Source organism: Rana temporaria, chromosome 5 (assembly GCF_905171775.1).
Source record: "Rana temporaria chromosome 5, aRanTem1.1, whole genome shotgun sequence".
In the NCBI taxonomy this organism is placed as follows: Eukaryota; Metazoa; Chordata; class Amphibia; order Anura; family Ranidae; genus Rana; species Rana temporaria.
In genome coordinates, this window is record NC_053493.1 from 17,469,640 (window position 1) to 17,489,218 (window position 19,579).

The following is a 19,579-nucleotide window of genomic DNA, read 5'->3' on the forward strand; positions in this document are numbered from 1 at the left end:
TATTTAAAAAGCAGTTTATATCCCAATCTACGTTAAGTCCGAACGGAATAAAAGATTTCATAGAAAAAATCCAGCGAGTTTCGAGCCTAGATATGGCCCGAACCATATTAGTACCACGCCAATGAGGACGAATGTTATCTATGGCAAAAAAACTTGTCCCCTTTAATTGTCTCCCATGGAATTTATCGTAATGTTTCGAGAGGTTATGTTTAGGGAACCCGCTTTTGATCCTGCCCACATGCTCACTAAGACGTATATGCAGTTCTCTCTTAGTACGGCCGATATATTGCTTTGAGCATGGACATTGAATCATGTAAACAACGTATTTTGTTGAGCAAGTCATAAATGAATCTATGTCATAAATTGTACCAGTAGCTGTTGATTGAAAATTAGTACATTTCCGTTCCCTAAAGGAATTTACCTTGCAGATATTACATCTGCGACATGGGAAAAAACCTTTAAGGGACTGGAAAAATGACATAGTTCTTGGTGGATCTATAGCATTTGGTGCAATTTTTAGCCTTAAAGCAGGTGCCCCCTTAAAAATCACGATTGGATTATCAGGGATAAGTGATCCAATAATCTTATCACTTTTAAGAATGTCCCAATGCTTTTTTAAGATTTTTTTAATTGAAAAATGCTGATTTGAATATTTGGTAGTTAGGGACCAGCTAAATTTTTCTGAAGGAATAGGGTTCTTACTACTGTTTTTTACCAATAAGGATTCTCTATCCATCTGTTCCACCTTTCTCATGGTTTCGTTAATCAAAACTTCTTGATATCCTTTAGTCAAAAATCTTTGTTTCAGAACGTGTGCTTGTTCATGGTAGTCCTTAATATCAGTGCAGTTCCTCCTTATGCGTTGAAATTGACCTTTAGGTACTGCGGCTAACCATGAGCTATGATGACAGCTTGTGACAGGAATAAAAGCGTTCCTATCTGTCTCTTTGAAGAACGTGTTGGTAATCAGTTTATCTTCTTTTACATAAATGTTTAGATCCAAAAAATGGATGTGGGAGGTGCTAATATCATATTGAAGAGAAATACCCCTCGTATTGGAATTTAATTTAAAAAAGAATTCCTCAAGTGATGTTGTGTCTCCCTCCCATATGACTAACACGTCATCTATATAGCGTTTCCAAAGTCGTAATTGTGAGGGTGGTTGATCATCAATAGCTTCTCGTTCCCAATGAGCCATAAATAAATTGGCTAGGCTGGGGGCGAATTTAGCCCCCATCGCCACGCCACAGATCTGAAGAAAAAAGGTACCACCGAACCAAAAATAGTTATGTGTAGTTGCAAATCTTAACAACTCCAAAATAAACTCCTTCTGTAAGGGTGGTATATCAGATTCTTGCTGGAGGTAAAAGTCCACTGCCTGCAGACCATGTTGATGTGAGATAACCGTGTATAAAGAAGCCACATCAGCAGTGGCAAGGATATAGCCATCCTTCCATTGGACCTCTTTTAATAAATTCAAGACTTCAGTGGTGTCTCTAAGGAAAGCAGGAGTCGATTTCACTAAGGGTTGTAAAAAACTATCTACATATTTACCTATCCTGGCCGTGACGGAATCTATTCCGCTTATAATTGGACGGCCAGGGGGTTTAACTAAACTTTTATGAAGTTTAGGTAAATAGTATATCACCGGTACTCGCGGTGTGATGGGTATGAGATGGGCATGTTCTTTTTTGTTAAGAATCCCCTTTTGTAGGCCTTGATCCACAAGATTGGATAACAACGTCCTATATTTTACTGTAGGATTCGAAGGTAGGGGGGTGTATGTTGAACTATCAGACAATTGTCGATTCATTTCTTCAACATACTGGGACTTGTCTAAAATGACAATCCCCCCCCCTTTGTCTGCAGGTCTAATTACTATCTCATTCCGCTGACAGATCTTCTTGATGTTAGTCTGAATAGGGAAAACACCTCTAGGTTTAGTAATTTTAAGAGACAGAAGATCTTTTGTAACCAGTTCTTTAAATACTTGTATCGCAGGAGCAACAAAGCCTGGTGGATTGAATAGTGATGCATTCCTCAGATTGCTATGTTGAATAGGAGCACAAATGGTAGGTGGAACGTCGTCTGAATTGACTCCAGATCGTCGAATAGAAGATGGGGGAATCCTATGGATAACCTGAGTGCCATTTCCAATTGGATTTAAAATGAAATGTCTTTTAATATTCATCTTGCGGATGAATTTGTTAACATCAATAAAGGTCTCAAATTTATTGAGTTGATGTGGGGGGGCATATTTAAGACCGTGACTCAAAACATTTTGCTCGCCGACTGTTAATGAGGCTGAGCTAAGATTAAAAATACCAGCTAGGTCCGTGGTTTTCCTCTCTTTGGCCCGAATTCGCCTCCCCCTCTGATGCCTCTCTGTCGTCGTACTCCTTTTTGCTCTGACTCCGTGTCATGGGAAAAAAACGAGGAGGACTAGTAATCCCATACTCCCGTGGAGATTCAATATAGTAGTCTCTCTGAACTGGGAGGCTATTTTGATATTCCGGATGCTGAGTAATAACATAATTATCTTCACATGTATCCAATTGATGGTTGGAGAGCGCAGCAAAGCGGTTTTCGAGGGGAATGCATCCTGGAGTTTGATTTCTTCCTTCAGCTCTTTGATCCCTATATCCCTGTATTGCTGGTTTGAGGTTCCAGCGATCCCGTGGATCTGTATGATAGTCTCTGGAATCATTAACTGAATTGGTGGAATTATAGGGATGAGGTCTAAAATGCCAGGTGCCTCTAACTTCTCCCCTCTGTTCTGAAGAATTCAGATGTGGCTGAGATTCTCTAGGGACATAGTAGCCATTATGAACATTGTCTCTAAAGTTAGGATCTCTCCCTGTAGGAGGTCCCTTAGGGCGAGCCCCTTGAGGAGGGCCCTGTGGATAACCCTTTTTGGTTAGTTTAGGAGGTTTGGATGAAAAAGGAGCATTACCAGTCGTCTGATTTTTGTTATTTATCGTTATTTAATCTGATACGTTATGTACAACATGATTAGAACACTTTTCCATTTCTCGCTACTCAATTATTTTGCCCTCAGTCACTATGAGGACTCTCCCCGAGTTTTCCAGTATCAAACATGGAACCCGTGGGTATTTAAACACCTAGCGCGCTGACGTCAACATCCGGCTTACTCCCCCGTTGAAGTCCATTAGCGACGAAACGATCGTAGGGTGCCGTGACGTCATCGCGTTCCGTCCTGAACGCCGGCTGTGTTTTCCTGACAGAGTAGCGAGAAGCATCGGAACAAGAGATCGGAGACGTTTTGCTATCCATGCTGTATTTATATTGCCTAATTGTAAGTGCAATTTTTATTAAACCCTCTTCTATTTTCAAACGTTATACGCTATGAGAGGTCCTTCTTCTTTTTTTTGGTTTATGACTCTTCGGATTGTATGCTGAGCTATACCGTGGTTATCTTGACGGCTAAGGTATTGGGAGACCAGACTTCCCACAGGCCCTATTAGACTGATGCAAAACAGTCTTTTCATCTGGTAAGCAGGCAATCTTATCCTTCCTCACGGGTGTATTGGTGACAGCTTACCTCACATCAATCAAGAGTCTTTCACATTGTCTGCACAATCCACTTCTCTTTCACAAGGAAAATTACTGGATAGAGTCATATGAACTTTGTTTCGTGGCTTTTTAAGACTTTTTCTTCATATATCCATCTGCATTTTTATGTTTTTTCCTATTCTGGCTAAATTTTCAGTTTATTCCAGAATGACTTTTTTTGTTTATTATTAATTCATAAGAGCACAATATCACTCACTAGCGCTGCACTGTTTTTTTCTTTTTTATGTTACCAAGTTGTTGTACACAATTTAGTGCTAGCAGCTATTTACATTTATAATTCAATATTTAATTTAGCGCAGCGTCAACCTTTTGGTTTTTGTTTAGAAGATTTATGAGCCATATGGTACCAGGCGGAATAATGAAGGGGGGGCAGGTTGGGCACCAGTTGATAAACACACAAGGGACATATCAATCAATATATTGATTAGACAACCAGATTGTTCCAGAAATTGGCATGTACATGCCTAAAAGGTGCAGTTGCATCTGGTCAAGTAAGGTAAACTTAATAGATGGCTCAATGAGTCAATCAAACACAATGGTCCATTGTCACAACATGGAGGTGTATCCTGATTGGGGGTGCCACCAGAGAATTGCCCACCGACGCAAATGTTTCCTCATCTCTAAATACCTTGGATTGTCTATTTTCCAAAACGGGGTAATTTCATGGGTTTTCATATACCGATACTAGTATCGGTATCGGGACTGATGCCGAGCATTTGTACTCGCACAAATGCTGCCGATACCTGTGAGCAGAGCGGCGGGCGGAGTCAGTGGGTGGAGCTGAGGGCGGTGCATCGAGCTGCAGAGTGCATCGTTTAGGGCGACCGGAGCCGCCGCATATGGTCGCGGAAGTGATGCTCCATGTTGACGTCAGACGCCCATCTTGGTACACCCTGCACTCGGCCACAGTATGCCAGCAGCGGACATCTTGTCACACCCAACCCATATAGTTTGGGCTGGGTGTAACAATATGGCCACTGCTGCTTTTACGCGGCCGAGTGCAAAGCGTACCAGCATGGACGTTGCAGGCAGCCTTCCCTAATGGCATTTTAATGCCTGCCCATCAGTGCCACCTGCCAGTGCCCCCCCCAGCCATTGGTGCCACCTGCCAGTGCCAGCCAGCCATCTATCAGTGCCACCTAATCCTATCAGTGCCACCTAATCTGTATTGCTCTTTGAGAAACTGTCACATGACATTTAAAAAAAAAGTATCGGTGAGTACTTGCGGGGGGGGGGGGGGGTTGGAGAAAGTATCGGTACTTGTACTCAGTCTTAAAAAAAAAAGTGGTATCGGGACGTGTGTGTGTGTGTATATATATATATATATATATATATATATATATATATATATATATATATATATATATATATATATGTATGTATGTATGTGTGTGTGTGTGTGTGTGTGTGTGTGTGTGTGTGTGTGTATGTATTATGTGTATATATATATATATATATACATACATACATACATACATATATATATATATATATATATATATATATATATATATATATATATATATATATATATATATGTATGTATGTATGTATGTATGTATGTATGTATGTATGTATGTATGTGTGTATATGTGTGTGTGTGTGATATATATTCACCGTCATTTTGCTAGGTAAATATATTTCTAAAGGTTCTATTGACAAAGACACCAAAACAGATAAGTTCAGAAATGAAGTTCTGTGTAATAAAATGGAAGGACACAGGGAAAAAGTATTGAACACGCTAAATTTATTTAATACTTGGTACAAAATCCTTTATTGGTAATGGCTTCAAGACACCTGTATGGAGAAACGAGTCGCATGTGTTCCTCAGGTGGGATTTTGGGCCATTTCTTCGACACAAACAGTCTTCAGATCTTGAAGGCTCTGTGGGCCTCTTCTATGAACTCTGATCTTGAGGTCTTTCCATAGATTTTCTTTTGGATTCAGGGAAGGTGATTTGCTGGGCCATTCTAGAAGCTTTTTTTTTTTTTTTTTTTTTTTTTTTTTAAACCAATGGAGAGTTTCCTTGGCTTTGTGTTTGGGATGATTGTTTTACTGAAATCATCTTCATCATCCTGGTAGATGGCAGCAGATTTTTATCAAGAATGTCTTGGTACATTTTTTTTCCATTCATCCTTCCTCCAATGATATGAAGTTTGCCGGTACCGTATGCGGAAAAACTGCCCCGCCCACTCCATGATGTTCCCACCTCTAAAACTCACTGTTGGTATGGGGGGTGTTTTTGGGGTGATGTGCCATGTGACCTCTAAACATGGTGTGTATTATGGCATCTAAAGTGTAAAATTTTGGTCTCATCTGACCAGACAATATTCTCCCAATATTTCACAGGCTTGTCTAAATGTTGTACAACAAACCATTTTGCGCCTCGTAGACACGCAATTATGCTGTCTCTCGATATCCGGGCCTTGGCACGGAGCGGTCCCATATGTGTTCAACGCTCCCGGCACGGTGACCGGCGGCTCACGCAAACGCTGCTCGGGACTTTTCTGACCATGTGACCCCCGTGGCAGCAGATCATGGCCATTGGCCCTGCCCCGCCTCTCGGCATAGCAAACCTCATTAAGGGCCAATGGCAGCCGATGCCAAGGGGGTTAAACGCGCTTCAGCTTGTTTTTTTCTTCAGCAATGGAGTCTTGTGTGGTGAGTGTGCATACAGGCCATGGCGGTGGAGTGCATTACTTATTGTTTCTTTGAAACAACTGTACCTGATAATTCCAGGTCTTTCTGAAGCTCTTCACAAGTGGTCCTTGGCTCTTGGGACAACTCTTCCATAATTCTTTTCACTTCTTTGTCCAAAATTTTGCGAGGAGCACCTGGTCATGGCCAGTTTATGGTGAAATTATGTTCTTTCCACTTTCGTATTATGGCCCAAACAGTGCTCACTGGAACATCAGAAGTTTAGAAATCTCTGTGCAACCAATGCCATCAGTATCTTGTTTAACTTGTTTAGGTTTCTTTGTATGGATTGCAGGGGTTGTTACTAAAGTGAACATTTTATGTCCGTAGCGCCTTTAAAAATATATTTACAGAGAAAAATGGTGACATGTTCAATACTTACTTTACCTGCTGTATATTTTTGTGTTTGTTTTTTTAGTTTATTGAAGAAATACAATTCATTTTCGGCATAATTCTGCTCATTCATAACAATAAAGGGGCAGATTCTCGTAGATCGCCGCATCTCTGCGGCGGCGTAACGCATCTCATTTACGTTACGCCGCCGCAAGTTTTACGGGCAAGTGCTTGATTCACAAAGCACTTGCCTGTAAAGTTGCGGCGGCGTAGCGTAAATACCCCGGCGCAAGCCCGCCTAATTCAAATTAGGCGGGTAGGGGGCGTATAGCATTTAAATTAGGCGCGTTCTCGCGCCGAACCTAATGCGCATGCGCCGTCCCTAAAATTTCCCGACGTGCATTGCGCTAAATGACGTCGCAAGGACGTCATTGGTTTCGACGTGAACGTAAATGGCGTCCAGCCCTATTCACGGACGACTTGCGCAAACTATCGAAATTTTTTAATTTCGACGCGGGAACGACGGCCATACTTAACATTGGTTGCCCCTCATATATAGCAGGGGCAACTTTACGCGTCGCAAATCTAACGTAAACGTAACTTCACTGCGTCGACCGCGCGTACGTTCGGGAATTCGCGTATTTTGCTAATTTGAATTCGCGTATTTTGCTAATTTGCATACCCGGCAGGAAAACGACGGAGGCGACACCTAGCGGCGAAAAAAAAAATAGCATTTAAGATCCGACAGCATAATAGCCTTACGCCTGTCGGATCTAATGGTTATCTATGCGTAACTGATTCTAAGAATCAGTCGCATAGATACGACGGCCCAGATTAGGACTTACGACGGCATACATGGCGTTGCGCCGTCGTAAGCCCTTTGAGAATCTGGGCCAAAGTTTTTTTTTTTTTTGCTCCGTGTTTTCCCAACCTCTTTTCAGTCAGGGCACCCTTCAGAATCGCGCACAATCCAGGGGTGCACCATTCTGAGGGGTCGCTCACACCAGGAGGTGCATCTGAGCGCACACGTTTTTTTTGCTGTGGCACCCCCAGTTGAGAAACGCTGCCTTAGGTAATGCAGATACTGAGAATGCAGATACTGAGAATTCAGAAGGTTATCTTTTTCTTTCTTTTAGGACTCGCTGAAAAAACGACCGCAGAGACGACCATCTGCAACTTCTCCTTCATCGCAAACAAAAAATGATCCCCAGAAGAATGAGATAATTGGGAAGACAGAAGAGCCTCTGAGCGATGGCGCTTCAAACCCAGCGCTGCAACTGGGGAAAGAATTCTCCGCTAAACTGCTGGGCTCCGCTCCGTCTAGAAACCCGGCTGTGAGCTCCATCATTAAGCAGGACAAGCAGCCCAGAAATGGACCGGACACTGCTGACAGCGCCAGAGATGCTTATAATAACTTCAAATTAAAGTTTGCTTTAGAAGCGGAGCAAGAGAAGCTGCAAAGGCCACAAAGAAAGAGCGAACCCTCAAAAAGGTCAGTATACAACATTTAGAAGATTGTTTCATGCAGAATGAATGGTAAAGCCTAGTTGAAGTTTCACAGCTTTTATCTCCACACTTTATGATTTGTGACTTGTATGTTCTTCAAAACGTATTAAATTAACTTTCTCTAAGAACTCTTTCACACTGAAGGCGTTTTGCAGGTGCTATAGCGTTTAAAATAGCGCCTGAAATCCACCCTTAAACTGCTGCTATTCACTCCAGTGTGAAAGCCTAAGGCAGGGATATGCAATTAGCGGACCTCCAGCTGTTGCAAAACTACAATTCCCATCATGCCTCTGACTCTGAGTGTTATGCTTGTGGCTGTCAGAGTCTTGCTATGCCTCATGGGAATTGTAGTTCTGCAACAGCTGGAGGTCTGCTAATTGCATATCCCTGGCCTAAGGGCTTTCACACTGGAGGGGTGCGCTGGCAGGGCGTCAGAAAAAGTCCTGCCAGTAGCTTCTTTGGAGCGGTGAACTCAACGCTTCTAATGTGCTTCTGCCCATTGAAATCAGTGGGCAGCTCCGCGGTACCGCCGGCAATACGCCGCTGTAGCGGCGCATTGCAGCGGTATTAACTCTTTCTTGGTTGCTAGCGGGGGTTAAAAGCGCCCCGCTAGTGGACGAAATGCCCTGCATTGCTATGGGTGTCGGCAGTGTGAAAGGTCTTGATGAAAACGCAGCTTCCTTTGAAGCTTTGTGTTTGCAGAGCTGAGTATTAGCCACACCCCTCATTGCCAGTGTCCTCACACAGATTTGTATTTTCGAGGAGGTTAGCATAAGGTCTTTCTGACTACATATCTGTTTTCAAGAGAGGAGATACTATGCGTCATGTGGTTAGTTAGTAGGATCAAGGAGATATTATTATTATAATTTTTTTTTTTTTTTTTTTTACTATCAAAGTATTAACCACTTCAGCCCCAGAAGGTTTTACCTACTCAAAGGGGTTGTAAAGGTCATTTTTTTTTTTTTTTTTTTTTCCTAAATAGCTTCCTTTACCTTAGTGCAGTCCTCCTTCACTTACCTCATCCTTCCATTTTACTTTTAAATGTCCTTATTTCTTCTGAGAAATCCTCACTTCCTGTTCTTCTGTCTGTAACTCCACACAGTAGAGTGAGGCTTTCTTCCTGGTGTGGAGAAAGCCTCTTGAGGGGGCGAGCAGGAGTGTCAGGACACCCACTAACACACAGCTCCTTTATCTGCAAAGTAGAGTGTCCTGACACTCCTGCTCGCCCCCTCCCCCATTTTATGAAACCTGAGTGTTCTCTCATTATTGCCAGTCGGTAGAAACCTTGTATAGACATGTCGCTGCAACTTACCATAGTGAGCTTCGCTGTGCTTGTGTTGTGTGATATATAATTGTGGTGATAACGTTTGCCCTTACTGCTCTACTTCCAGGAAGACGACTCGATCTAGCTTGAATGATAAAGGAAGCCATATGGATGATATCAAGTTAGGTAAACTTCTTCAGTCTTCTGCATACTCAAGTGTAGATTTTTTTTTTTTTTTTTTAAAGTTTGAATAAAAAAAAACCCAACTAACATGTCATACTTTACTGCTCTGTGTACTAGTAGCCTGGATCCTTCTCTTTTCGGGTCCTCAGCCTGCGCTTAACCACTTCCGGACCACCGCACGCTGATATACGTCGGCTGTTTGAAGAGGGATATCTCTATTATGGTAACCGCTAGCTGCCATAACCCAGGTATCCTCCTCTTCAGCTGGTGGTCCGGTTTTCGATAATGGTGGCCTCTTCGGCGGATTCGCCGCAAGATCACTTTTATCAGTGGCGGGAGAGGTGGATGGGTATGGGGACAAGTTAGGGGAAGATGGCCCCCACCCATCTCCATACCATAGCAGGGCGGAAGTGACGTCCAAAATGTCACTCCCACCCATAGCTCTTAAAGGGACATTTTTTTATTTTATTTTTCCAATTAAAAAGTGCGCTTGTAAGACCGCTGCGCGAATACAGTTTGACATAAAGTATTGCAACGACCGCCACTTTATTCTCTAGGGTGTTGGGGGGGAATTATGTTTGGGGGTTCTAGGTAATTTTTCTAGCAAAAAAGCTTGTTAACAAATCTCAGAAGGAGGCTGGGTCCTTAAGTGGTTAAACTTAAGCTGTTTGCCTGAAATCTATTTTTTAAAGTGGAACTTTTACTTTTTTTTTTATTTTTTTTTAAACTTGATACTAAATGTTCTTTAGCAAGGAAGATACATTAATAATTATACTACCAAAATGAGTGTGTGCTGTAAATTGCCTCCAGCACTGTTCTTGTTACTCCTTTCCTGGAGGCTGCCATTTTTCTGAAGCCCAAAGCCCCCAGCAGTAAATAATAAAGCAGAGCTAAAATTAATAAATTTACAGATTTGTTTTTTTTTTTTTTTCAAAAAAAAATTTATGCCGCGTACACACCATCGTTTTTCATGGCGAGAAAAATGCAGTTCTTTTAATTGATCGCAAAAAACGGTCGTGTGTAGGCTCCAAAGCCTTTTTTTCTACGAGAAAAATGTCCATTAAAAATTTAGAACCTGCTCCTATTTTTTTTTTTTTTTTCTCCATCGTTTTCACGTCGTGAAAAACAGTCGTGTGTAGGCTTTAACGACGGGGGGAAAAAACGTGCATGCTCTGAAGCAAGTTATGAGAAGGGAATTTTGCATAATTAGCCCAAAGGGTGGAGCCATTCTAATGGTACTTTCCCCTTTATAGTGCCGTCGTACGTGTTGTACGTCACCACGCTTTGCTAGAGCATTTTTTATCACGATCGTGTGTATGCAAGGCAGGCTTGAGAGGAATCGCGTTGAGAAACTTTTTTTTTTATTTTTTTTTTTTTTTTCCTTTTTTTTTTTTCCATGACATGAATAATGGTCCTGTATACGCGTCATTAGGCTACTTTCACACTGGGGCGGGCAGATGTTGATGGTAAACTGCTAGTTTTAGCAGCGCTTTACTGTTTTAGTGGCGCTATTAGGCCATTGGGGACGTTCTTAACCCCACTAGCGGCCGAATAAAGGATTAAATGCGCCCATGTAGTGCTCATTCATTTCAATGGAAAGGGGTGCATACACCGCTCTTCCACCGCTCCAAAGATGTTGCTTGCAGGACTTTTTTTTTTTTTATTTATTTTTTTTTTTTTTACGTCCTGCCAGTGCACCACTCCAGTGTGAAAGCACTTAGGCTTTCACATTGGCGTGAGAGGAGAGGCTCTTTGCAGGTGCTATTTTTAGCGTTCTAGCGCCTGTAAATCGATTCAGTGTGAAATCGGCCTTAATGCTGTCAGCATTTCAGACTCTACAAACTCACCAGTGCCTCAGGCCCCTTTCACACTTGCGGACCGTATGTCCACTTTTTCATCCATCCGTGTACGGATGAAAAAGGGACATGCATTGGTCCCTAATGAGATCGCGGGTGTCAGCAGATGAACATCCGCTGATACCCGATCTCGTTTGCCTCCGCAATGATCTGATTCTGCAGACGGAGGAAAACCCTATTTTTTCCTTCCGTCTTCGGATTGGATGAACACGGACAGACGTCCTTGTTCGTTAGATTTCCCTCCCCCCCCCATAGGGGAGAGCGGAGAAAAGACAGGGCGGTCCCTCAGTGTGCGGGGACCGCCCTGTCATCCGCCAGCTCAGCGGGGATATACGCAGCGATCCCCGCTGAGCATACGGAGGTTCACGGGGCGGATCATTACTAATCCACCCTGTGTAAAAGGGGCCTAAAAAATGGAGAGCAACTGAGCATGTGCAGAGCAGGGTGAGACTGTGTATTACTGGATTTTAAAGAGTATAGGGACTTTTTTTTTTTTTTTACATAGCTTTACCTGCAAAAAAGGGCCAGCCTGAAGTCATCTAATAGGATTTAATTTCTCTTTCGTTCATAGACTGACACAGCCTTCATTGACCTTAGGGTTATGCTTCTTCCTACCAGGAGATTTAGGCAGAATTCTACAGCACTTAAGGTGTTAAAAACTTTCCTTCATGCTGCTCCTCCCAGGGGGCGTGGCTCCCCCAGGCATAACCCACACCCTGCTTTAGCAGCCTCAGTTTGTTTTCTGCCTAACGACAGGAGGTCAAGGCTATCTCTGGAGTTCCTGGACTCTGGAGTTTTTTTCTGGCGATTTTTTTTCTCGCTTTTTTTATTATTTTGTTCCTGCATTTTTGAATCCTGCGATTCTTCTATCAACAGCCGACTGGGTGACAGGCTGGGTCCTCGACTCTTGTAGTCCCCCCATGTTCGGCCTTCGAGCGTGTGCCGGCCCTCAGCTCAGCTTTGGGACGTCCACGACAGGCCCCATTGCTCCAGGGGCGGCCGGGGAACTTTGGTTCTAGGGCACACATATGACCGGTCTCTATGGCTTTGTCACAGTGTGTCTGGCCGACAGCCATGCCGTTTACGGACGTTGGTTCTGTCTGGGATACCTCCAGCCGGGTAGTCGCAGGACAGGTAAGTAGTGGCCCCTTACTCAGGTAAGTGGTCTGGCTGGTGGTTTCCCTGGGGAGGTCGACTGAGGGTCCGCCCTGCTTTCCTCTCTCCCCTTCCTCTCCCTCCTTCCCCTGACTGGGTAGTGGCTGTGAAGGGGGGCCTCCTGGGTTTTCTTTGTTACCACCGGGGCCCGTGTGTTGTTAGGGGGACTGTGTTGTTACTCTGGGGGGTGCTGCTGTGTGCTGCTGTGTTCTATGAGGTAATTTTTACCTCAGACAGCGGCCGTCTTGGAAATCTCCTTGGTAACGCTGTGATTCTTTTCTGAGGTAACAAAGCAGTCAGTGCTGCTGTGTTCTATGAGGTAATTTTTACCTCAGACAGCGGCCGTCTTGGAAATCTCCTTGGTAACGCTGTGATTCTTTTCTGAGGTAACAGACAAAGCAGTCAGGGCTGCTGTGTTCTATGAGGTAATTTTTACCTCAGACAGCGGCCGTCTTGGAAATCTCCTTGGTAACGCTGTGATTCTTTTCTGAGGTAACAAAGCAGTCAGTGCTGCTGTGTTCTATGAGGTAATTTTTACCTCAGATGGTGGCCATCTTGGAAATCTCCTTGGTAACGATGTGATTCTTCCCTGAGATGACTCGGCACAGCCTCTGGTCAGTTTTAGTGCTGTTACAGTTTTAGTGCTGTGAATCTTCCATGAGGTGAATACACATCACAGTCAGCACATCAGAGCACACCTGAGGTTTTTCAGCTCCCTCTGCAGCTGGGTGGGGTGGTGAATACCGGGGGCCCCCCATGCTCTGCAATAGCAGCAAGGAGGTGACCAGTGGGTTTTTTTTTGTCCTGCCTTGCAGGGTGGGTGACTCAGCGCTGACACTATGGAACTCAAGCTATGCCTGAGTTAACCCTTACCGCCCCTCCCCCTGCCACATCTGTTATGTTGGCTGTCCTGGGTTTCTTGCCAGGTTTGAAGCAGCTAGTGCCCGGATGGGGGGTAAAAAAGCGCCCCCTCCCTGAAGCCTGCTTCTGGGGATGACACAGAATCGCTGTTTTTTTCTGGTTCTGTTATGTCAGAGGCTGCGGGTTTTAACCCTTATGGATAGTGAGGATGACTCTGCTGCAGTCAGTTGCTGGCAAGAATTTGTTGGAGCTCTTGTTTCTGCGGTGCGTGAGGCTCTAAAAATTGAGGATGTGGCGGAGACACCTCCGTGTCAGTACCAGCAGACTACCACGCATCGCTGAAGTGTTTCCTTGTGTTCCTTATTTGGACTATATGTTATACAAGGAATGGGATGCACCGCAAAAAGTTTGTCAAAAAACTTTGCAACCCGTTACCCCCTTGAGGGGGGCTTTAAAAAAAAAAAAAAAAAAAGTAGGTCTCTCCTCCGCCAGTGGACCCCCCTGTGTCCAGACTGCGCAAGGCCACCACATTGCCTGTGGAAGGGGCTCCTGCTTTTCAGGATCCCGCTGATAGGAGAGTGGAGGCCGTGGCCCGCTCCCTATTCACGGTGGTGGGTTCGGCGGTGAGGCCGGCTCTGGCCGGGGCCCTGGCAGGCCCCGACTAAAAGGGCGAAGCTCCTGCTGCAGGAGCTGGAAGAAGGACCTCTAAGGTGGCCTTGGTGATCACCGTTAAGGGTGAACGGTCCTTTTGGGTCTTCCCTGACTGGCATCATTGAGGATGCCACAGGTGGTAAGCGCATGCTGTTCCCACGGTTTGGGAAGGGCTAGGGACCTCGCCCTGTGCAAGGACCCTCCTTGCCTACCTCCGAGCGTTTTTTCGCTCGCCCTGTGCGGTGGGGGTAGGTCTACATGGTGCTTGAATCCCCGCTGCGGGGTAGCAGCGCACCGGATACCGCATGCCTAACAAGTCTGCGGACATACCTGCTTCCGCCTGAAGGTCTGCTCCCGCCCGTGTCTCGGGTGGGAGACTGGCTTCGCATTGCAAAGTGTTTTCCTTGGGGTACAAGATTGAGTTTCTCTCTTGTCTGCCAAACAGGTTTTTTCCCTCCGGCTTCTGGCCTCCTCCGGTTCGCCGGTTGACTCCGTCAGGGGCTGTCCAGGATCTTCTGGTCAGGGGAGTGATTGTGCCAGTTCCCTCGTTGGAACGGTCTCGGGGTTTTACTCCATTCTGTTTGTGTCCCCATGGAGGATGGGGCCCGGTCGATCCTGGGCCTCAAGTCCCTCGTTTTGTTTTTGTCAGGTTTTTCTGGCATCCTTGGATGTCATGAACGTGTACCTGCATATCCTCAAACCACCAGAGATTCTGTGCTTTGCGGTCGGGGGGGACCATTTTCAATGGTGTCCTTCCCATTCGGCGGGTTTTCGCCAAGGTGCTCGTACCGATACTGGCCCGGCTGTGACAGCGGGGGTTTGTTATCATGGGATGTCTGGACGACATTCTCCTACGAGCTTCTTCGAGCTCTGCATTGGTGGAGCCGTGTCTATCACGTGTCAGGCTCTCCGAGTGTTCGGCTGGTTTCTGGATTGTCCTGAAATCAGGGTTGATTCCGTCTCAGGGATACCTGAGACTGGTCCTGGATTCCTCCGGGGCGGGAGTGTTTTTCTCCTAGCGGAAAAACTTCAGACTCTGCTATCTGCTGTGCAGCAGTTGCCGACCCAGAAGCGGTCATCTCTGCGATTCTGCAGGAAGGTTCTGGGTCAGTTGGTAGCCTCTTTCGAGGCGGTTCCGTATGCCCAATTCCACGCCAGGGTACTACGGAGGGAACTGCTGTCACGATGGGACTAGCTTCCGTCATCTCTGGATTACCAGATTCAGTTGAGTCATCTGATCATGTCTCCCCTGGTATGGTGGCTGGCGTTTCCGGTGCTTCGGGCCGGAAAGTCATTTTTCTGCAGGCCACTGGACAGTGGTCACGACGGATGCCAGCCTCTCCGGTTGGGGAGGTGCGCTTGGGGCTACAGGGCCGACCGGTCAGGATCCTGTCCGATAACACCACGTCCGTGGCGTAGGTTGATCATCAGGGAGGCACACGGAGTTCTGTTGCAGCGACGGGGGTCGCGCGCATCCTTTCGGTGGGCCGAAGGGTCCGTTCCGGCTCTATCGGCCGGGTACATTCCGGGAATACGGAATTGGCTAGCCGACTACCTAAGTCGCACTGCACTGGGCCAAGGAGAGTGGTCTCTCCACCCGCAGGTGTTTCGGGGTCTGTGCCGAAAGTGGGGCACTCCGGACGTGGACCTTCTAGCGTCCCGTCTCTATATCGGTAGGTGCCACGGTTCGTGGCCAGGTTTAAGGACCCGTGGGCGGACGCGTCAGGCGCGTTGGTGGCTCCTTGGGGGCGCTGTCGCCTACTTTACACCTTCCCTCCTCGGAAGCTTCTTCCTCGCCTGCTGCGCAGAGTAGAAGCTGTAGGGATTCTATCGGTCCTGATTGCCCCAGATTGGCCGCGTCGCTTCTGGTACGCGGACCAGGTGCGTCTGCTGGCAGACGCCCCCTAGCGTCTTCCCCTGGGAATTGATTTTCTGTTACAGGGTCCAATCTTCCACCCTGTTTCACAGCCACCGGCCTTAGCGGCGTGGCTGTTGAGAGCCAGGGGCTTAAGGACCGAGGCCTATTGGGCTCGGTGGTCTATACCGTGCTGCCTGCACGGAGGTCTACCTCACGTAGGTTTTTTCCTCATACATGGAAGGCCTACTTCTCTGTGTGTGGGGAGATGAACTGGCACTCTCGTACATGCGTTGTGTACAGGATTCTGCTGTCTTTGCAGCAGGGAGTGGTTCAGGCTCTCGCCTTACGTACGGTTAGGAGCCAGATTTCTGCTCTGGCTGTTTTTTACTTGCAGCGACCCTTGGCATAGCACTCCTGGGTGCGTGCGTTGGGTCAGGGGGTCTGGCAGGTGGCCCCTCCGGTGCGCCCTCCATTACCCCCATGGGACTTGAATTTAGTCCTTTCAGTGCTTCGGGATGCTCCCTTTGAGGACATTCGGGAGGTTTTTTGTTTTATTGTCACAAAAGGTGATTTTATTTCTGGTATCAATTACCTCGATCAGACGGGTGTCTGTCTGTTCTGGTGGCCTTGTCTTGCAAGGCTCCCTGCTTGGTCATCCGTAAGGACGAGGTGGTGCTGCGGCCGCAGCCGTTTTTCTCCCTAAGGTCGTTTCGGCTTTTCACTTGGATGTGGACATTGTTCTTCCATCCTTGTGTCCTCAGCCGAAGAACCCGAAGGAGGCCACTTTACATTCTTTGGATGTGGTTCGGGCCCTTCGAGTTTACTTGTCGGCGACAGCTCCGTTCCGGATGTCGGACTCGCTGTTCGTGTCTGTGTCCGGTCCCAGTAAGGGCCTGGCAGTTTCGTCGGCCACCATTTCCAGGTGGATCCGACGGATTGTGCTTCAGGCCTACGCCCTGAAGGGGCGGGCGCCTCCCTTTCGGGTCACGGCGCATTCGACCAGGGCGATCGGAGCCTCCTGGGCTTTCCGACACCAAGCCTCTGTGTTACTGGTGTGTAAGGCTGCGACCTGGTCGTCGGTCCACGCTTTTTCAAAGTTTTATATGGTGGATGTGAGTGCATCTTCGGATGCCTCCATTGGCCGCAGGGTGTTACAGGCGGCAGTTTAAGGTTGGAGTTCCTCCGTTGAGTAACTCCGGTTTTTGTTTGGGGTGTAACCTGTTTTTGCTGTGTTATTTTTCCCACCCCTCGAATTTTTTTGACACTGCTTGGGGACGTCCCTAAGGTCAATGAAGGCTGTGTCCGTCTATGAACGAAAGAGAAAAAAGGATTTTTGTACTCACCGTAAAATCCATTTCTCTGAGTTCATAGACGGACACAGCACCCACCCCTCCTTTGTTTGTACTGCTTGTTACGAACTGAGGCTGCTAAAGCAGGGTGTGGGTTATGCCTGGGGGAGCCACGCCCCCTGGGAGGAGCAGCATGAAGGAAAGTTTTTAACACCTTAAGTGCTGTAGAATTCTGCCTAAATCTCCTGGTAGGAAGAAGCATAACCCTAAGGTCAATGAAGGCTGTGTCCGTCTATGAACTCAGAGAAATGGATTTTACGGTGAGTACAAAAATCCTTTTTTTCTGCCTAAAGTTTTTTTTATTTGTCTTTTAGATGATGTTGAAGAGGATTTATTGGCAGCCGATGCAATAGGGATCCCAGAGGTCATCGCACGGAATAAAGTTCAGGCAGAAGGAAGACCTATTGATTTGCAACAAGCTGTGGTGAGAATGTTACTAAACTTAAGACTCATAACTTTTCAAGTCTATACACGGTTATAGATATAAATTAAATATGTTATGATAAAAATACTAAATGCATACACTTCTACATATGGAGCGCTGATATGCATTATAGTAGAACTCCAGTGTATTTTTGGTTCTATGACGCCACCCCCTACCACCACCAAAAAGCCTTTTCACCTTAATACATCCTATGCATTAAGGTGTAAAAACACCTTGCAGTGTCCGGCCCCCTCCCCCATTTTACTTGCCTGAGCCCCGAATTTCCATGGGCATGATCCCACTGTCGCTCTCTCTACGAGTTCTCGGCTCTTCATTGGATAGATTGATAGCAGATCGGCCATTGGCTCACGCTGCTGTCAATCAAATCCAATTATGTGGGGGTGGCGCTGAGTCCTGCATTCGGTGGCTACGGAGGCCGAATGCTGGACACAGGAGCGTGCGTGCCCGCAAGCTAACCCCCCTTGTGAGAGTGCTTCCTAGAGGCAGGGAAGAGCCGAGAGCCGCCGTGGGACCCCAGAAGATGTTCGGGGGGCCACTCTGTGCAAAACGAACTGCACAGTGGAGGCAAGTATATGACATGTTTGTTATTTCAAAACATAAAATTAAAATCGAACCTATAAATATTTATTCCTGAAATACAGTTTTCCTTTAACATGACCAAATTCTGCATTGCAGGAGCTAAAAAATCTGCTGTTCGGATCTCCTCTGCGCTGCTTCAGTGAAGAATGGAAAATTCAGAGCTTCACCTTCTGTAACATTGAGGATTTAAAGTACGGCTTTGTGCAGAAAAAGGTACATTTCATAGGGATTGTTCCATTTTTATCTGCATCTATTATTGAACTCCAAGTAAACTACTAAATACACAACAGAAATACAAAGGAGCATAATAATTCAAAAATCCTAAAGTGTGGCTATTTTCATTCTTGTGTGTTACTAATTTCCAGTTGCTCATCAATGCACTACAGGCTCATTTAGAGCCGGTTCACACAGGGGCAACACGACTTTCAGCACGACTTTGGGATGCAACTTGAACACGACTTGAGTATGAATCACAACGCGACTTGAATTCGCCTCCAGGAGGGGGAAATCTATGGCAAATTTTAAATAAAAAAGCGGCATGGGTTCCCCCTCTAGGAGCATACCAGGCCCTTAGGTCTGGATTTCAAGGGGAACCCCCTACGCCGGAAAAAAGGCGTGGGGGTCCGCCCAAAAGCCATACCAGAGCCTTATCTGAGCATGCAGGCCGGTCAGGAAAGGGTGTGGACGGGCGAGCCCCCCTCTTGAGCCGTACCAGGCGGCATGCCCTCAATATAGGGGGGTGCTTTGGGGCAGGGGGAACGCCCTGTGCCCCCCCACCCCAAAGAACATTGTCCCTATGTTGATAGGGACAAGGGCCTCTTCCCGACAACCCTGGCCGTTGGTTGTCTGGGTCTGTGGGAGGGGGCCCCCAGATCCCAGCCCCCCACCCTATGTGAATGAGGTACATCGTACCCCTACCCATTCACCTGGTGGAAGAAAAATGGCAATAAAAAAACACTACATCGGTTTTTAAAGTAGTTTATTAGGCAGCTCCGGGGGTCTTCTTCCGACTTCGGGGGTCTTCTGACTTCTTCTCCCGGGCACCACCGCTGTCTTCTTTCAGCTCTTACCAGCGGGGGCCCGGTCTTCTCCCTACTTCAGGGGGTCTTCTTCCGACTTCTCCGCTCTCTTCTCCCGCTTTCCGGTTCTTTTTTCTCTTCTGCCGGGCACCACCGATGTCTTCTTTCACCAGCGGGGGCCTGGTCTTCTGCATCGCCTTTTTCTCTTCTCTTCGATGTTGACTCGACG

At 46.4% G+C, this 19,579-nt stretch overlaps 1 protein-coding gene across 4 annotated transcripts in view; it reads left to right on the plus strand.

The window, feature by feature from the left end:
• Nucleotides 1-19,579, plus strand: part of MINDY4 (MINDY lysine 48 deubiquitinase 4) — a 70,847-nt gene that overhangs the window by 13,662 nt on the left and 37,606 nt on the right. For all 4 annotated transcript variants that reach the window (XM_040352231.1, XM_040352230.1, XM_040352232.1 and 1 more), the window contains exons 5-8: nucleotides 7,761-8,116; nucleotides 9,522-9,580; nucleotides 17,622-17,731; nucleotides 18,428-18,544. In XM_040352231.1, the coding sequence (XP_040208165.1) occupies nucleotides 7,761-8,116; nucleotides 9,522-9,580; nucleotides 17,622-17,731; nucleotides 18,428-18,544 (642 nt within the window). The remainder of the gene's footprint in view (nucleotides 1-7,760; nucleotides 8,117-9,521; nucleotides 9,581-17,621; nucleotides 17,732-18,427; nucleotides 18,545-19,579) is intronic.